Source organism: Nansenia antarctica (assembly GCF_963989245.1).
Source record: "Nansenia antarctica genome assembly, chromosome: 6".
Lineage (NCBI taxonomy): Eukaryota > Metazoa > Chordata > Actinopteri > Argentiniformes > Microstomatidae > Nansenia > Nansenia antarctica.
Genome location: NC_137676.1, coordinates 11,798,151 through 11,813,783, shown reverse-complemented (window position 1 = coordinate 11,813,783; position 15,633 = coordinate 11,798,151). Strand labels below are relative to the sequence as shown.

General features: G+C 48.9%; 1 protein-coding gene across 1 annotated transcript in view; it reads right to left on the bottom strand.

The window, feature by feature from the left end:
• Positions 1–4,023: 4,023 nt before the first annotated feature.
• Positions 4,024–15,633, bottom strand: part of usp19 (ubiquitin specific peptidase 19) — a gene marked incomplete at its 5' end in the record, with an annotated part of 22,628 nt that continues 11,018 nt past the window's right edge. The window contains 15 exons of the mRNA XM_080534205.1: positions 4,024–4,976; positions 7,292–7,477; positions 9,110–9,285; positions 10,313–10,479; positions 10,791–10,943; positions 11,342–11,558; positions 11,876–11,986; positions 12,367–12,650; positions 12,967–13,110; positions 13,766–13,884; positions 14,140–14,280; positions 14,869–14,970; positions 15,092–15,202; positions 15,412–15,522; positions 15,631–15,633. The exon at positions 15,631–15,633 is cut by the window's right edge and continues 156 nt beyond it. Of these exons, the coding sequence (XP_080390331.1) occupies positions 4,836–4,976; positions 7,292–7,477; positions 9,110–9,285; positions 10,313–10,479; positions 10,791–10,943; positions 11,342–11,558; positions 11,876–11,986; positions 12,367–12,650; positions 12,967–13,110; positions 13,766–13,884; positions 14,140–14,280; positions 14,869–14,970; positions 15,092–15,202; positions 15,412–15,522; positions 15,631–15,633 (2,166 nt within the window). The 3' untranslated portion in view covers positions 4,024–4,835. The remainder of the gene's footprint in view (positions 4,977–7,291; positions 7,478–9,109; positions 9,286–10,312; positions 10,480–10,790; positions 10,944–11,341; positions 11,559–11,875; positions 11,987–12,366; positions 12,651–12,966; positions 13,111–13,765; positions 13,885–14,139; positions 14,281–14,868; positions 14,971–15,091; positions 15,203–15,411; positions 15,523–15,630) is intronic.

The following is a 15,633-nucleotide window of genomic DNA, read 5'->3' as shown; positions in this document are numbered from 1 at the left end:
AGTCAGTGTATTCATCATCAACATAACAACATATAAGAAGACACAAAGTACAACAAGGTTCAAGCATTGAGACCTGGTGAGAACAGTAGATCACATATCTACTGCTCTAGCCTGGGTGATCTGCTGCTCTGGCCTGGTTGATTTATCTATGTATTGCTCTGACCTGGTTGATCTTTCTACTGCTCTGGCCTGGTTGATCTGCCTATCTGCTGCTGAAAGAGAAAACTAGTTTGCAGTCATGAGGTTCACTCCCTTCAAGCTAAGAAATAAATAAGTTAAACCATAAAAGTAAAGTCCAACACTCATTCAATGTGTATAAAATATAGATGTTTCGCATAAAAGTGCATTCAAAGGAAACAGAATAATCAGTGTCAACAAATCCCAAACCTTATTCAACTGAAAGATATGAAGTCTTCAGGTCGTTCATATTACCATAGACTCACCAGGGCTCTGACATTGCTCAATTAGATGAGCCTGGATGAAGTCAGTCAGTACATTTCAAAAATAAAAAAACCTTATTACCAATAGCCACACAGTGATCATGTGTGTAGTGACCCTAGCTTGCCTTGAAAAACTATATCAACTACACCTCAAATCTTTGAACTATCTGAAATATGTATTAAACGCAGGTCTGCTCATCTGTTGTATGTCTTTCACGTCAAGTATGAGCTGTCTATTCTGAATAGAACAGTCTGTGGAAACGTCGCCTAAGATGATATCCTATAAATAAATATCATCATTTAAAAACAGCAGCAAATTAATTCCATAAAACACCCCTTCTACACGTGTAACACACACACCCTGACACACCCTCTAGGAGTGATGTGGAAGAGATCAGAGCAACTATGTCCGTTACTGTTAGGTTACTACTGACAGTTTACTCGTTACTATAGCAGCAATCTGACCCTCCACTCTCTAAACTTCCCTGAGTTCTCCAGACCCTTCCCTACATGGGGCTCTTCTTCATCTGAGCACCTCATCATCTGGGCTCTTCATATGGGGCTCACAGTGTCCAACCCTTCTCTGGGGAGGGGGTCAGATGGGGGCAGGTATCTCTGCTGCCCCCTGCTGGAGATTGGTGGTGTAGTTCTCCTGGCAGATGCGGATTCTCTGGGTGAAGTACCCCGGGTCTGAGATGGCTCTGAGGAGGTCAGTCTGGACCAGACACAGGTCATACAGTTCTGCGGTGGAAGCAGTCCGCGTCTCGGTCCCCTCCGCAGCCAAGAACACCTGCAGGACAGAGAGGAAGGGAGTAGAGGGGAGGTTAGAATGCACAAACAACACATTTACAGGGGATGGATGAATGGAAAGAAAGATAAAGAAAGATAAAGAAAGACAGACAGACAGACATACAATGAGACCGACAGACAATGAGACCGACAAACAGGCAGACAAAGAGACAGGCCGACAGACAGACAAACAGGCAGGCAGACAGACAGACAGACAGACAGACAGGTAGGTAGGTAGGCAGGCAGGCAGGCAGGCAGACAGACAGACAGAGACAGACAGAGAGGCCGGCAGGCAGACAGGCAGGCAAGCAGACAGACAGACAGAGACAGGCAGACAGACAGACAGACAGACAGACAGACAGAGAGAGAGGGCGGCAGGCAGATGGACAGGCAGACAGACAGACAGAGAGGCAGACAGGCAGACAGACACCTTAGGATGAACGATAGTGTCCTCGTCGTTCTGGCGGATGTTGTCGTCTATGAAGATGTGGTGGATGTCCGGGTCGAAGGGGTCAATCCACAGGGGCTTCCCGCCCAGGATGGAGTAGGTGTTCTTGGCCCACCTGGAGGCAGAGCAGGGTTACAACAACAACAATATAATATCATTTATTGTCTACATTTATTGTCCCTGGTTTACTGGTCCACTGATCCCCTTGTCTACTGGTCCCCTGGTCTACCTACCAGTTGAAGTGGTCCTGGAAGCCCCCCAGTCCGTGGGAGGAGCTTAGGTAGTGGTACATGCCTCTGTCCCCCTCCTTTGTAGACACATGATCATCCCCCCGGCTCAGCACCGCCCCCTTCTTACTGCAGCGGATCTGGCCTGGCGTGACGTTCAAACTCAGCTGGGAGGGGGGGGGGGGGTCAATCATCAATCGGGGCAGTCCCAGTTACACAAACACACACACACACACACACACACAATGCCAATAACTGAGCAGTCATCATGGTGACATCATCCAGCAGCTTCAGCCCCTCAGGGCTCCAAACAAACCTACCTTGAGGTCAGGGAGTTGGGGGAAAAGGGGGTGGGAGCCCTCGGTGAGGGCGCGGGACACGGCCCCCAGCACACGCGGGAGGTCTGAGCCAAACGTACGGAACAGCACAGCAAACTCTGTCCCCTCTGCAACCAGGTCTTTCAGCAGCTGGAAGAAGGAGGGGAGGATCCAGTGGTACATCTGTCCGTCCTCCCCCGTGACAAACAGCTCTTTGGCCCCGCCCTGCCCCCCTTCACCCCCATGCCACCTCAGCATCTCCAGGTGCTCCTCCAACACTCCCCGGAACCTTTGTCCGGCCACAGAGCTGGTGAAACCTGGCACCCGGCCAAACTGGGAGTAGTAGCTAACAGCGCCCTCACATGGTGGGAGGAGGGATGGCGCCTCGCTCAGCCACTCCCATTTACCTATTTTGAGAGAGGGAGAGAGAGAGGGGTGTCAGTGACTCACACAACAGTAATGTCAACATTACACAATGCTACCTATTGTCATGGCGTGTTCGGCCAATATTGAATATTATCGAATTATGTTTATATTTAAGAGCACATTGCGATATTGTGCTTAAAACTCAGATATGTGTTGTATCACACTTTTTGCAAAGCTCATCTACATTCATAAATCGACATCACATTTTTCTCATGCTGGCATGTCTCCACCATTCTTCAGCAATGAACTAGGCCTATATCGTATATCATGATATTTTCTTAAGTAATAACATCTATAAAACAATTTGGATACGACTCAACCCTGTCATGAGAGTTACCGATTTGACCCTTATTAAACGATCAGATGGTAGTAGGGGAGGACACCTGCGTCTTCATGACCCATGACTGTGAATGATCCAAAACAACACTTCAGTTGAGAACTTCTTGCTGAGTAACTTCTGACCCACCTGTAGTAGGAGGTCCTCAGTGAGGTTGAATGAATGAATTTGCTTTGATCATTGACTAAAGCTCTGAGGCTTACTGGCATGGCCTGTCACATGAATACGGTAGGGAGTATTTATACAACTGGGCGCGCGTGTGTGTGTAGTTAGTCCAGCCTACCTTGGCTCATCCGCCCCCAGGTCACCGTGGAGAGAAAGTAGTCCAGCGCCGCCACGGTCCCCTGGCCCGTCACCGTGTCCGACACCAGGATCGTGTTGTTCAGGTCGATGTGGAGGACGAGCTTTCTGTGGCTCAGAGACAAACCGCGGGGAACCGACCCCGTCGTCCGGTCCCCGGGGACACCGTCAGGCTCAGTGATGATGACATCTGTCCCTGTGTGTGGCTGGTCCCGTCCATTACACCTGTCCTCTACGGAGGGTCCACCGTCTCTCCTCGTGTGGCTGTCTGACATGACGGAGTTAGCTAGATAGCTAGGATGAACAACTGGTCAGCCTGGTTTGAACTGTTTACTAAACCTAACTAGACCTGCTGCCACCAAAGAGAAGAATGTCACGATACCGGCTTTTCTCTCGTTGATTTGTGTTTACTTCCTCAATCCCAATTTACGTGACTACGTCAGTCTTCTTCGCCGCCCCCATGAGACGCGATGAGATTTAACCCAAAAGCAACGTGCGCCACCTACCGGGCGGTGGACGTAATACACAGAACCAACAAGTCTGACATTAACCCAGAAGTGTGATTTTGCCGATGATAAAACGTACCCAAACTCATCTCTGCCAGGGAACTTTATTGAAGTAACTACTGAATCAGAGTCTCGTGTATAGAAACAACATCATGTCATCTCAGCACGTCTCAAAAAGGCTTTTATTTATATTAACCATTTATATCGTATTCACAGCAGCATTCCCCACTGTATATATGCAGTCCAATATGAAGGCAGGAGGGGAGGGGGAGGAGGGCTGAACAACACAAACAGAGATAAGGACCTAGCAGAATGGAGGAAACAGCATTCTAGGGCTACAGGGGTGTTTCACAGGGAGGTTGCTGGGGGTAGAAATCGGAGGATGTGCTCATTACTATTCCTCATTCCGAGACCGTCCTCCGATGTCTACCTCCACCAGCCTCCCCTGTTGTATTAACATGCACATTTCAGAACAAGCCTTCATCTTGCCAACAGTCCCATTCTACAGGGCCAGAGAACTTAACTTTTAAGTTTTTAAAAAAACAAACACAAAAAAACAAAAAGAGAAAGAAACCGAATCAAGGTGGGCTATGAAAGAAGCAGACAGTCTAAGCATAATGTCCTCGTCGTTTAAAAAAAAAAAAAAAAGTACTCATTTCTGCACCCACCACATTTTATACATCAATGGCTACAATTTCATTCCAGATTACAGATCATCCAACAAAGATCTCACACAGACACACACACACACACACACGCACACACACACGCAGCAGAGTTTGACAGTTGCCTTCCCTGTCACCCAGAGCACCAGCAGGGATGAAAGAGTTAAATAAAGGGTCAGAGGTGTTTTATACCAAAACAAAAGGTGCATCAGAGAGCGGTAGGCAGGGGCCATATCCCCATCATTATCTACAGAACAGGCAGGGGCCACAGAGTACAATGAACTGTACTCAGGTGAGAGGTCAGCACTGAACAGTCTTTAAGTGAGGAGGTCAGAAACTCCCTCCCCTGCTGGAGCCTCCCTCCTCCCCCGGGCCACATCTTAGTCCACCTCCTCCATGTTGCTGTACGACGTGGTGGAACAGTCTCCTGACGGGCCGAACAGGTCAGAGGTCACCTCCTGGGGCAGCGGCGGGGGTCCTTCAGGGTCCAGGTCGGTCCCGTACAGTGCCTGGCTAGAAGCCTGTAAAATAAACCAGTGTTATAATACATCATGCTGTACTGTGTAGCTGCTGTAATGTTACCCCTCTACCTGCCAGGTAGGGCACACCTGTCTGTTAACCCTCGACCTGCCAGGTAGGGCACACCTGTCTGTTAACCCTCTACCTGCCAGGTAGGGCACACCTGTCTGTTATACCTCTACCTGCCAGGTAGGGCACACCTGTCTGTTAACCCTCTACCTGCCAGGTAGGGCACACCTGTCTGTTATACCTCTACCTGCCAGGTAGGACACACATAATGACACTCTACCCGCCAGGTAGAACACACCTGTATTAACGACCCTCTACCTAAACAAAACAGAAGAAACTAAACAACCTATATCAGTTTCCAACAGCAGGACAGTTTACAATCCAGTAATGCAGATATCAACTGTCAGAAAAATAACATTCATTACTACAATATGAGATTGACAGTTTATTTTAAAAAGCGTTACACGGTTGCGTTGATCAGAGCAACATGAAGGTGGAGGTTATTGCAGGGAGACAACCGTTTCCCACTTTTATTTCAAATGCAGCAAAAGCAGCTAGTTCATTGACAAACGACCATAAGAGTACAGTTGTGGCTCATACAATGGGAGTTTCGTTAATATTCAATTTTAAAAATCTTAAAACAATTTCTTTACAGTATAAACGAGCAAGTTTAGATTATTTCTACTATACATTATACAGAGTTGATGTTGACATAAGAGTGGTATGCCTATACAGTGTAAAACAACATACAGCTCAGCCATACAGGTAATCTACACTAGATCAGTACACAGGTCCTACTTATACTTGTGTAACCACACACACACACACACACACACACACACACACACACACACACACACACACACACACACACACACACAAAATTGCATAGGCCTACAACGTGTTTGAGGCAGAACAGACAAGACGATCAGTCTGAACTGTGCACAGACTCACTCATTCATCTCCAACATAACTGCTAGTCGGTTTTTGCAACAGATTGTTTGTGATTCTGTGCAGCGCGTTGCTCAGACTGATCCTCTCAAACATGGAGAGACGATCTCATACAGACATACTACGACTGACAGCCTGTCTGCAGGAGAGAGAGGACAGAACACTGATATCCCTGAGACTGGTTACAATCCTCCTGACCACAGGACTTGGTCAGGACCAGGAAGACAGAACTGGGGCAGGACCGACCAGGACATGGCTAACCTTAATTAACAACTAACATACATCACATTAGGGCTGGGCCATACATAGTCCCAATACATACTGTACATACATACATACATACATATCAGACAGATAACCATTTAAAAGGTGGACGGTATCTCCTTCCCTATGTCCTAGACTCCTTCCCCATGTCTTACTCACTCCTGAGTTCATACCAGACATCAGTGTACTTCAGAGTGTGTACTTCAGTGCCCTCTAGTGGGCAGGTGTAACTTGGTAGCCTGCCCGCTACCTAAAAAAAGGCCTAGAATAGTCCATTATAGGGTCCTACGTGATAATTTAAACAGATTTTTTAATCTGACAGTTAACAACTGATCTCATTCAGATATCCATGGAAAAAGCATCTCTCTCTGACAGGAGATATACAGGTGCATCTAAGAAGATGTGAATATTGTGGAAAAGGTCATTATTTTCCGTAATTTAATTAAAAAAGTTAAACTTTCATAGATTCTAGATTCATTACACAAAGTGAAATATTTCAAGCCTTTTTTGTTTTAATGTTGATGATTACGGCTTACAGCTCAGGAAATCCAGTATCTCAAAATATTAGAATATTACATAAAACCAATCCAAAAAAGGATTTATAATCCAGAAATGTTGACCTTCTGAAAAGTATGTTCATTTATGCACACATTTTGACATACTGGATTTTTATGAGCTGTAACATTCAAACAAAAAAGTCTTGAAACATTTCACTATGTGTAATGAATCTAGAATATATGAAAGTTTAACTTTTTAAAATTAAAACTTTTCCATAATATATATATTTTTTAGTTGCACCTGTAATCTGGTAGTGAAACCACAGCTGTGAGGTTCCAGAGTTAGAAGATTCTAGAATATCTAGTCTACGCCACCTAAAGGCTGTAGAGAGGACTACACACTGGCATGGATGTCTCATATGTGCAATGAATCTTTTAGTATCTAAATGTGCATCTAAATGTGCATGAAGACACGTGTGTGTGTGTGTGTGTGTGTGTGTGTCTCAGCCCTAGTGGGCTCTCTGGAGCAGGGGGTACAGCAGGTTAAGGAATAGTGCTAGCAGAGCAGCCAACGTTCCCAGGACAAAATATCGGACACAGTCGTCATCGGAATGCTCCGAGATCCTGTGGCGGGGTCTGCGTGGCGCCTGCCCCTCCACCCCCTCCTCTTCCTCCTCCCTCCTCATCCTCGCTCTTCTCCGCAGCTGCGTGCGGAACAGACCGCCAGGGCCTTGGTGAGGCCCCTCTTCTTCCTCCTCCAGTTCCTGCCATATGAGAGAGGCCTGCGATTTGCGGAAACCTGTGTCAGCTTCTGGGAAAGGTTCTAGAACACTCTCTAGAACCCTAACCCTAGAACCCCCACCCTCTCCCATCCTCCCTTCTCCACTCTAATCCAGTGACACAGGGTAGATGGAGGCTTGTTAACTTCTTTCAAGTACATACTGTATAGCTCCATTAGCTAACTCTGACGTCATGTCCCATACACAGCATAGCTGTGGCAGAGAGCTAGGGGTGCAACGGTTCAGTTGGCCCACAGTTCGGTATGAACCTCGATTTTTGGTTCACGGTTTCAGTGCGTGTTTTGTGCGTAAGGAGAATAAAAATGCTACTATTTATTTACAAACTGTTACTTTACTTTATTTTGCTTATACTTATGGAACTTTAACATTCAGACACATTCCAGAATATGACTGGTATATTGTATAATATAAAAAATATAAATATATATAAACAAATATATAAACAAATCACTTCCAAATGTAAAAGTGCCTCTTAGGCTTAACTACTGGTATAGGAGAGGAAGAAATTAAAGTAAAAATGCACTTTAGGCTTGACAGCTGTAGCCCATATACGCCTTATGCTCACATTTCTGTGACACGTGTTTCTGTTCACCGTTTGCTTTCTTTCATGGCTGTATTCAATGCCAAAACCGGAATGAATGACCCCACAAGGCAGATTTGTAGCAATCCGGGGCTTCCTCAATCTGTTGCCATGTTCTCAACTCCGCTCGCCATGAACAAACATTTGAACAAGAAGCAACTGCGTTCCAGACCAACTCGACGTCTGACTTTGAATGGAACGCAGCATAAACCGAAAACCGCCACGGTTCACTAGTGATTAAACCATACGGTTCAATATAAAACCGAGAACCGTTGCACCCCTACAAAGAGCAGACAACCAAGTAGAGCGCCCCACATCATTGTTTTGACGTTCATAAATAGTTACCTAATCAAAATCACAAAAAGGTTTCTGAACACAGATAGCACTCCCACCCACATTAGGACGTCAACCATAATACGAGAATTCGTCATCATGAACAACAGCATCAACCACACTACACAGTTCCCTCTCCAAACCCTTACCCCTGATGTCACACGACCAGCAGCAGACAATTACTGAGCACTCCATGAGCGTTGTTATAGGTTACTGTATGTCCCTCAGGACGATAGGATATAGTCACTATCTGGCCATGCTGGGAGGGACGGAGGTAAGCAGGGCTCTGTCTGGCCACACTCGGAGGGACGGAGGTAAACAAGGCACTATCTGGCCATGCTGGGAGGGACGGAGGTAAGCAGGGCTCTGTCTGGCCACACTCGGAGGGACGGAGATAAACAAAGCTCTTTAAAATCACAATGAAATTATTAGAGCACTGAACCTCCTCTTAATCCTTACTCCTAAACCTAACCCAAGGATATGCAGTTCATATAATCATCCAGAACTGTATTAGATCTAGCCTCAGTGTGCCTGGTAGCATGGCGGTCTAGTGACCGCTGAGAGTGTGTCCCTGGCAGCATGGCCATCTAGTGACCATCGCTGAGTGTCCCTGGCAACATGGCCATCTAGTGACCACCACTGAGCGTGTGTCCCTGGCAACATGGCCGTCTAGTGACCACCACTGAGAGTGGCGACCTCACCTGGTTGGCTGTGGCACCTGCGGCGGTGGGAGACTCCGCCCCCAGCGGGCCCAGAGAGCGGGGCGGTCGCTCCACGGGGGAGTTGCGGCGGCGATAGAACAGGACGTAGGCGTAGCGTGTCACCACCTGACTCTCCTCTACGGTGGTCACCGTACTGTCGTCAAACAACCGCCAGCCTGGGAACACACACACACACGGTCAGGTCAGTGATCCTGGGGGATATGAACAGTATTCTAAACAGAACAGGAAATCTTGTGACCACTCAGACAGACAGGCAGACGGAGAGGCAGATTAAGAGACAGAGACAGACAGACAGAGGGAGAGGCAGATAAAGAGACAGAGACAGACAGACAGACAGACGGAGAGGCAGATAAAGAGACAGACAGGCAGGCAGGCATACGGAGAGGCAGATAAAGAGACAGAGACAGACAGACAGACAGACGGAGAGGCAGATAAAGAGACAGAGACAGACAGACAGACAGACGGAGAGGCAGATAAAGAGACAGACAGAGACAGACAGACAGACAGACAGAGACAGACAGGCAGACGGAGAGGCAGATAAAGAGACAGAGACAGACAGACAGACAGACAGACAGACGGAGAGGCAGATAAAGAGACAGACAGACAGACAGACAGGCAGACAGGCAGACGGAGAGGCAGATAAAGAGACAGACAGACAGACAGACAGGCAGACAGGCAGGCAGACGGAGAGGCAGATAAAGAGACAGACAGACAGACAGACAGGCAGACAGGCAGGCAGACGGAGAGGCAGATAAAGAGACAGACAGACAGACAGACAGACAGACAGGCAGACGGAGAGGCAGATAAAGAGACAGACAGACAGACAGACAGGCAGACAGGCAGGCAGACGGAGAGGCAGATAAAGAGACAGACAGACAGACAGACAGACAGACAGGCAGACGGAGAGGCAGATAAAGAGACAGACAGACAGACAGACAGACAGGCAGGCAGACGGAGAGGCAGATAAAGAGACAGACAGACAGACAGACAGACAGGCAGACAGAGAGGCAGATAAAGAGACAGACAGACAGACAGACAGACAGACAGACAGAGGGAGAGGCAGATAAAGACACAGACAGAGACAGACAGACAGAGACAGACAGGCAGACAGCGAGGCAGATAAAGAGTAGACAGAAAGACAGGCAGACCAAGAGACGGACAGCCAGCCAGACATCTACTGACCGACGTCACTGCGCTGGCTGTTCTTGTCGCTGGGTAGGCGGGCGTAGGCGGTGTAGTGGCCTCCGATCATGCCCCCGTAGTGATTGATGACAGCGTACAGGTCGTACACCGGAGCCTGCTGCATGTCCTCCTTCTGGCCGATGCAGAACTTACTCAGGTCCAGGTTTCTACAACAACAACAACAACAACACACACACGTGAGACCTGGGGAGGCGGGCGGGTGTGTGTGTGTGACAGGGTAGTCGACCATGTTGTTGAATCTACAAAAAAAATCTACATTCATGTCGAACTCTGTGAAAACTACAAGGTTTGTAGTAGTAGTTCTACAAATATATGTGGAAGGGCACAGTTTAGTAGGCTACACCGTACATGAAAATACATGGAACGCTTAACATACATCCCTCCGCATATCAAGGGTGCAAGTGTGTGTGTGTGTGTGTGTGTGTGTGTGTGTGTGTGTGTGTGTCCATGCGTGTACCTGACGGGAAAGTCCACCATGTCGTTGATCTTGTCTCTCCAGATGAAGCTCCTGAAGGAGAAGCGTTTGAGCTGGATGATGAGGATGTTGGGCAGACGCCATAGCAACAGCTGCTTCGAGGCCTCCCTGTGCTGCTGGCACTTAGGACAGTACCTGGAACAGACCACACACGTTAGTAGGGAATACTCCTATACAAGTCTGCGTGAGTGTATGTGTCTGTCTGTGTCTGTCTGTCTGTGTGTGTGTATGTGTGTATGTGTGTGTGTGTGTGTATAGGGGGGTGTGTATAGGTGCAGGTCTGTGTACGTGTGCGTATTGGTGTGTGTGTGTGTGTGTAGGTCTGTGTGTGTTTGCGTATGTGTGTGCGTGTGTGTGTGTGTGTGTGTGTGTGTGTGTGTGTGTGTGTATAGGTGCGTGTAGGTGCAGGTCTATGTATGTGTGTGTGTGTGTGTGTGTGTGTGTGTGTGTGTGTGTGTGTGTGTGTGTGTATATAGGTGTGTGTGTGCGTTTGTGTGTGTGTGTGTATATAGGTGTGTGTGTGCAGCCCCTACCAAGCCTCCTCGGGGGCCAGGATCTCAGGCTTGGTGAAGAGGTTGAGGCACTGCTCCAGGGTGAAGTGTCCGGCCCTGGCCGTCTCGCTGGCTGACCCTGGGTCCTCGTCGTACTCCAGCTCCTTGGATCGGACCAGAACGTACTCCTTCAAACGCTCGTTGTTCTTCCACACTAGCTCCAGAGTGGCGTCCTCCGGGACCTCCAGCACAGCCTCCTCTAGGGTTGGGGTTAGGGGGGGGAGAGAGGAGAGGAGGATGAGGATGAGGGCACGGCAATGAGGGGGGGAGAGAGAGAGAGAGAGAGAGAGAGAGAGAGAGATATTAGTCATTAGTCAAACAGGTCGGTTGATACGACAGATTGAGCACAGTTAATTTGGTGGAGCGTGACGGAGCCAACCATTTACATTGTTCAAATGGGGGAAAGGGGAGTCCAGGGCTGGGGGTCAGATTAGGCTAGGGGTCACTAGAGGTCAGTGTAGACTAGAGGTCAGCTAGAGATCACTAGAGGTCAGTGTTAACTCCAGGTGTACTCACCCTTCTCCTCCAGTTTCTGCTCCTTGCTGTTGGAGTCCAGAAGGGAGATGTAGAACTGGGGGGTGCGGCCGGACGCCGACTCTGACGGCTGCTGGTACCCTGTTACTGCAGCTACACACACACACGTAAAAAAAAAATCATATCACATAATACAAAATTCACCCTCCCCACCAATTGTGTTTTTCAGACAGTGACGTAGGTCTACTTGGTATCATCATGGCTACCTTCCATAGTATACACACTATCAAATCTAATGTCTTTTTATAGAGCTTTTTACAATAAGACAAGTCTCTCAAAGTGCTTTAGAACAAGAACAATACTTACATACTAACATAATAAGAACAGGAACAATAAATACAATACAAATATAAACTAAACACTGAACCGTAGCCCCCCCCAAACAGCAAGCCATGCTACAGACTCCTAGAGCCGCCTTAGGGGAGGACAACACAGGGCCCAGTGGCAAGGGTCCAGTATGTCACCATGGTTACCTTCTGGCCTCACGGCCTTCTCACACGACGTCTCCTTCTCTGCCTGGGGGTCCAGGGAGGAGAGGGCGTCAGGGCCCCCGGCTGGGTGGGCCGGGGCCGGTGTCTCAGCTGGACCCCCCTGCTCAGAGTCTCTGGCCCCCCCACTCCCGGCCTCCACTCCCGGACATGGCACTACGCCCTCAGGGGTCCCCGCTGGCATTGGGGGGAGGTCACCTCGACCCTGGGGGTTATCTGGCGACGTCCGGCCCGACTGGAACGGAGGCTGGAACACATTGACAGAATATCTGCAAGCAGAGCGGGAGGGGAGAAGGGAGGGAGGAGGGGAAGGAGAGGAGGGTTAGAACAGCAATTTGTCACATACACTAAATATGGTTGACGTGGCAGATACATCCATAAACACCGTGATCCTCATATAATCATATCTATGAGACTAACATACTGCTACCGTAATAATTTATTTACAGTATTTATAGTATTATTGACAGTGTTGGGTTCGTTGTGTCACAGAAGGATGGCCACACCTAGCCGATGTCTTGTATTTGCCCATAATCATCAACTATCTTTATTATTATTATATTTGACTACAGACCACCATCCTACCTGGAGTAGCCCTCCAGCAGCTGAGACAAGCGGGCGTAGGTGAGACGGGACTCAGGGACGCTGACCAGGAAGGGCAGGCCCACGTTCTCCATGTTGGGCCGACACAGAACCTTGTGATTGGGCCAGTGGTTCTTCTGACACTCCCTGGGGAGGGGGCGGGGGGGCAAAGACAGACAATGTGGATGAAGACTGGGAGACATTGGAGCCGGCTAAGCTTGGTTAGACTCACTGGTTGGAGCTGGCTAAGATTGTTTGGTTAGAAATGGTAAATGGTAAATGGACTGCACTTATACATCGCCTTTATCCAAAGCGCTTTACAACGGCCTCTCATTCACCCATTCACACACCAATGGCGGCAAGCTACCATGCAAGGTGCTGGCCCGCTCGCTGGGAGCCATTTGTTGTTAGACTCACTGTTGTTAGACTCACTGGTTGGAGCTGGCTAACAGTGCTTGGTTAGACACACTGGTTAGAGCTGGCTAACAGTGCTTGGTTAGACACACTGGTTAGAGCTGGATAACAGTGCTTGGTTAGACACACTGGTTAGAGCTGGATAACAGTGCTTGGTTAGACACACTGGTTAGAGCTGGCTAACAGTGCTTGGTTAGACACACTGGTTAGAGCTGGCTAACAGTGCTTGGTTAGACACACTGGTTAGAGCTGGATAACAGTGCTTGGTTAGACACACTGGTTAGAGCTGGATAACAGTGCTTGGTTAGACACACTGGTTAGAGCTGGATAACAGTGCTTGGTTAGACACACTGGTTAGAGCTGGCTAACAGTGCTTAGTTAGACTCACTGGTTGCAATAGCCAACTCTGTAGCAGCGAGTGCAGCGCTTCAGTTTGTCCTCCTCAGTGACCGGAGGCTTCAGACAAGCAGCACACTTAGAGATGGGAATACTGGGGACCTGGGGTCTCTGGAGAGGGGGATGGAGAGAGACGGGGGGGGGAGGGGAGAATTTAAAAAAGAAAAAAAAGAAAAAGGTTAACACAGAGAGACACTAGCTGTAGGTACGACGGTTACCGTTCTCTTTAGACAGGTATTACTGTTAGCACACTGATGTATGGTTTAGCTAGGTTAGGCTACCACACCTGTTGTATAGTTTAGCTAAGCTAGGCTACCATACCTGCTGTATGATTTAGCTAGGCTAGGCTAAGCTAGGCTGCCATACCTGCTGTACTCGTAGCAGCACCACCCTCTCCTTGGCCAGCTCTTTAGACAGCACCTCGAAGCAGAAGAGCATGTCGGAGGAGGAGATGGTGTCCAGGGAGTGGGAGGGCAGGAAGACGCGGTGGAAACGACTCTTCACCACCTGACAGGATAAAGAAAATGGGTGAAATTTGACAACAGTTGAAGAGATCCTCTGAACCTCTCCAGATCAGCTGTGGCCATCCTAGCCCCTTCAGAATAGTACCAGGTGAGCTGTGGTTCCGAACAGTCTAACCAGGTGAACTGTGGGGCAGAACAGTCTACCAGGTGAGCTGTGGGGCAGAACAGTCTACCAGGTGAGGTGTGGGGCAGAACAGTCTACCAGGTGAGCTGTGGGTCAGAACAGTCTACCAGGTGAGGTGTGGGGCAGAACTGTCTACCAGGTGAGGTGTGGGGCAGAACAGTCTACCAGGTGAGCTGTGGGGCAGAACAGTCTACCAGGTGAACTGTGGGGCAGAACAGTCTACCAGGTGAGGTGTGGGGCAGAACAGTCTACCAGGTGAGCTGTGGGGCAGAACAGTCTACCAGGTGAACTGTGGGGCAGAACAGTCTACCAGGTGAACTGTGGGGCAGAACAGTCTACCAGGTGAGGTGTGGGGCAGAACAGTCTACCAGGTGAGGTGTGGGGCAGAACTGTCTACCAGGTGAGGTGTGGGTTGGGTCAGTAGCAGGGGATGTGTGGTTCTCCTACCTCGGTCAGTCTCAGGTTCTCTGCTTTGATCCTCACACTCCTGGATATGGACTCCAGAACCTCCGCTGTGCTGGAGTTGTCCTTACTGACGCTCACCAGGAGCTAACACACACACACACACACACACACACACACACACACACACACAAGAAGGGATTAGTACAATACATCATAGTAATCCTGACTCCTACCTGTGACCCCTCTCACCTTTGACTCCACCTACCTTGATGGGTTTCTTATGAGGTTCTTTAGCGAAGAAGAAGACGGTGAGGACCTTCTGTTTCTGGGGAAGGGGCACGGGCAGGTAGAGGAACGGGTCAAAGGTGATGGACACCTGCAGGGGAAGGAGAAGAGAGGAGGGGAAGGGAAGGGAGGAGAAGAACAAGAAAGGAGGGAAGGAGAAGAGGAGACTGTTAGTATAACAACCCAACAGGTCAGGAGGGAGCTCTCAGATAACTTGGCATTGAGGGCTGGATAAACCCTGGTGCTGTGAGGCCTCTGGGACCCTTCCCCCAGAGCAGAAGCAGTGTTCGGCCCAGTTACCTTGGAGCACATGGGGCAGACCAGCTTGGACTTGTATTGGCCCTGGAATAGGTCTACGATGAATGAGTCGTTACGCATCTTGTGCCTCTGCCACGCCTCCTCCGCCACCACCTAAAAAGACACACGCACACATACGCCTGAAATCTTTCACTGAGGAGGAAGACAAGACAGATAGCGTAGTCTTGAAATGACTGTGCTGCCACACCCACACCCACACACCTC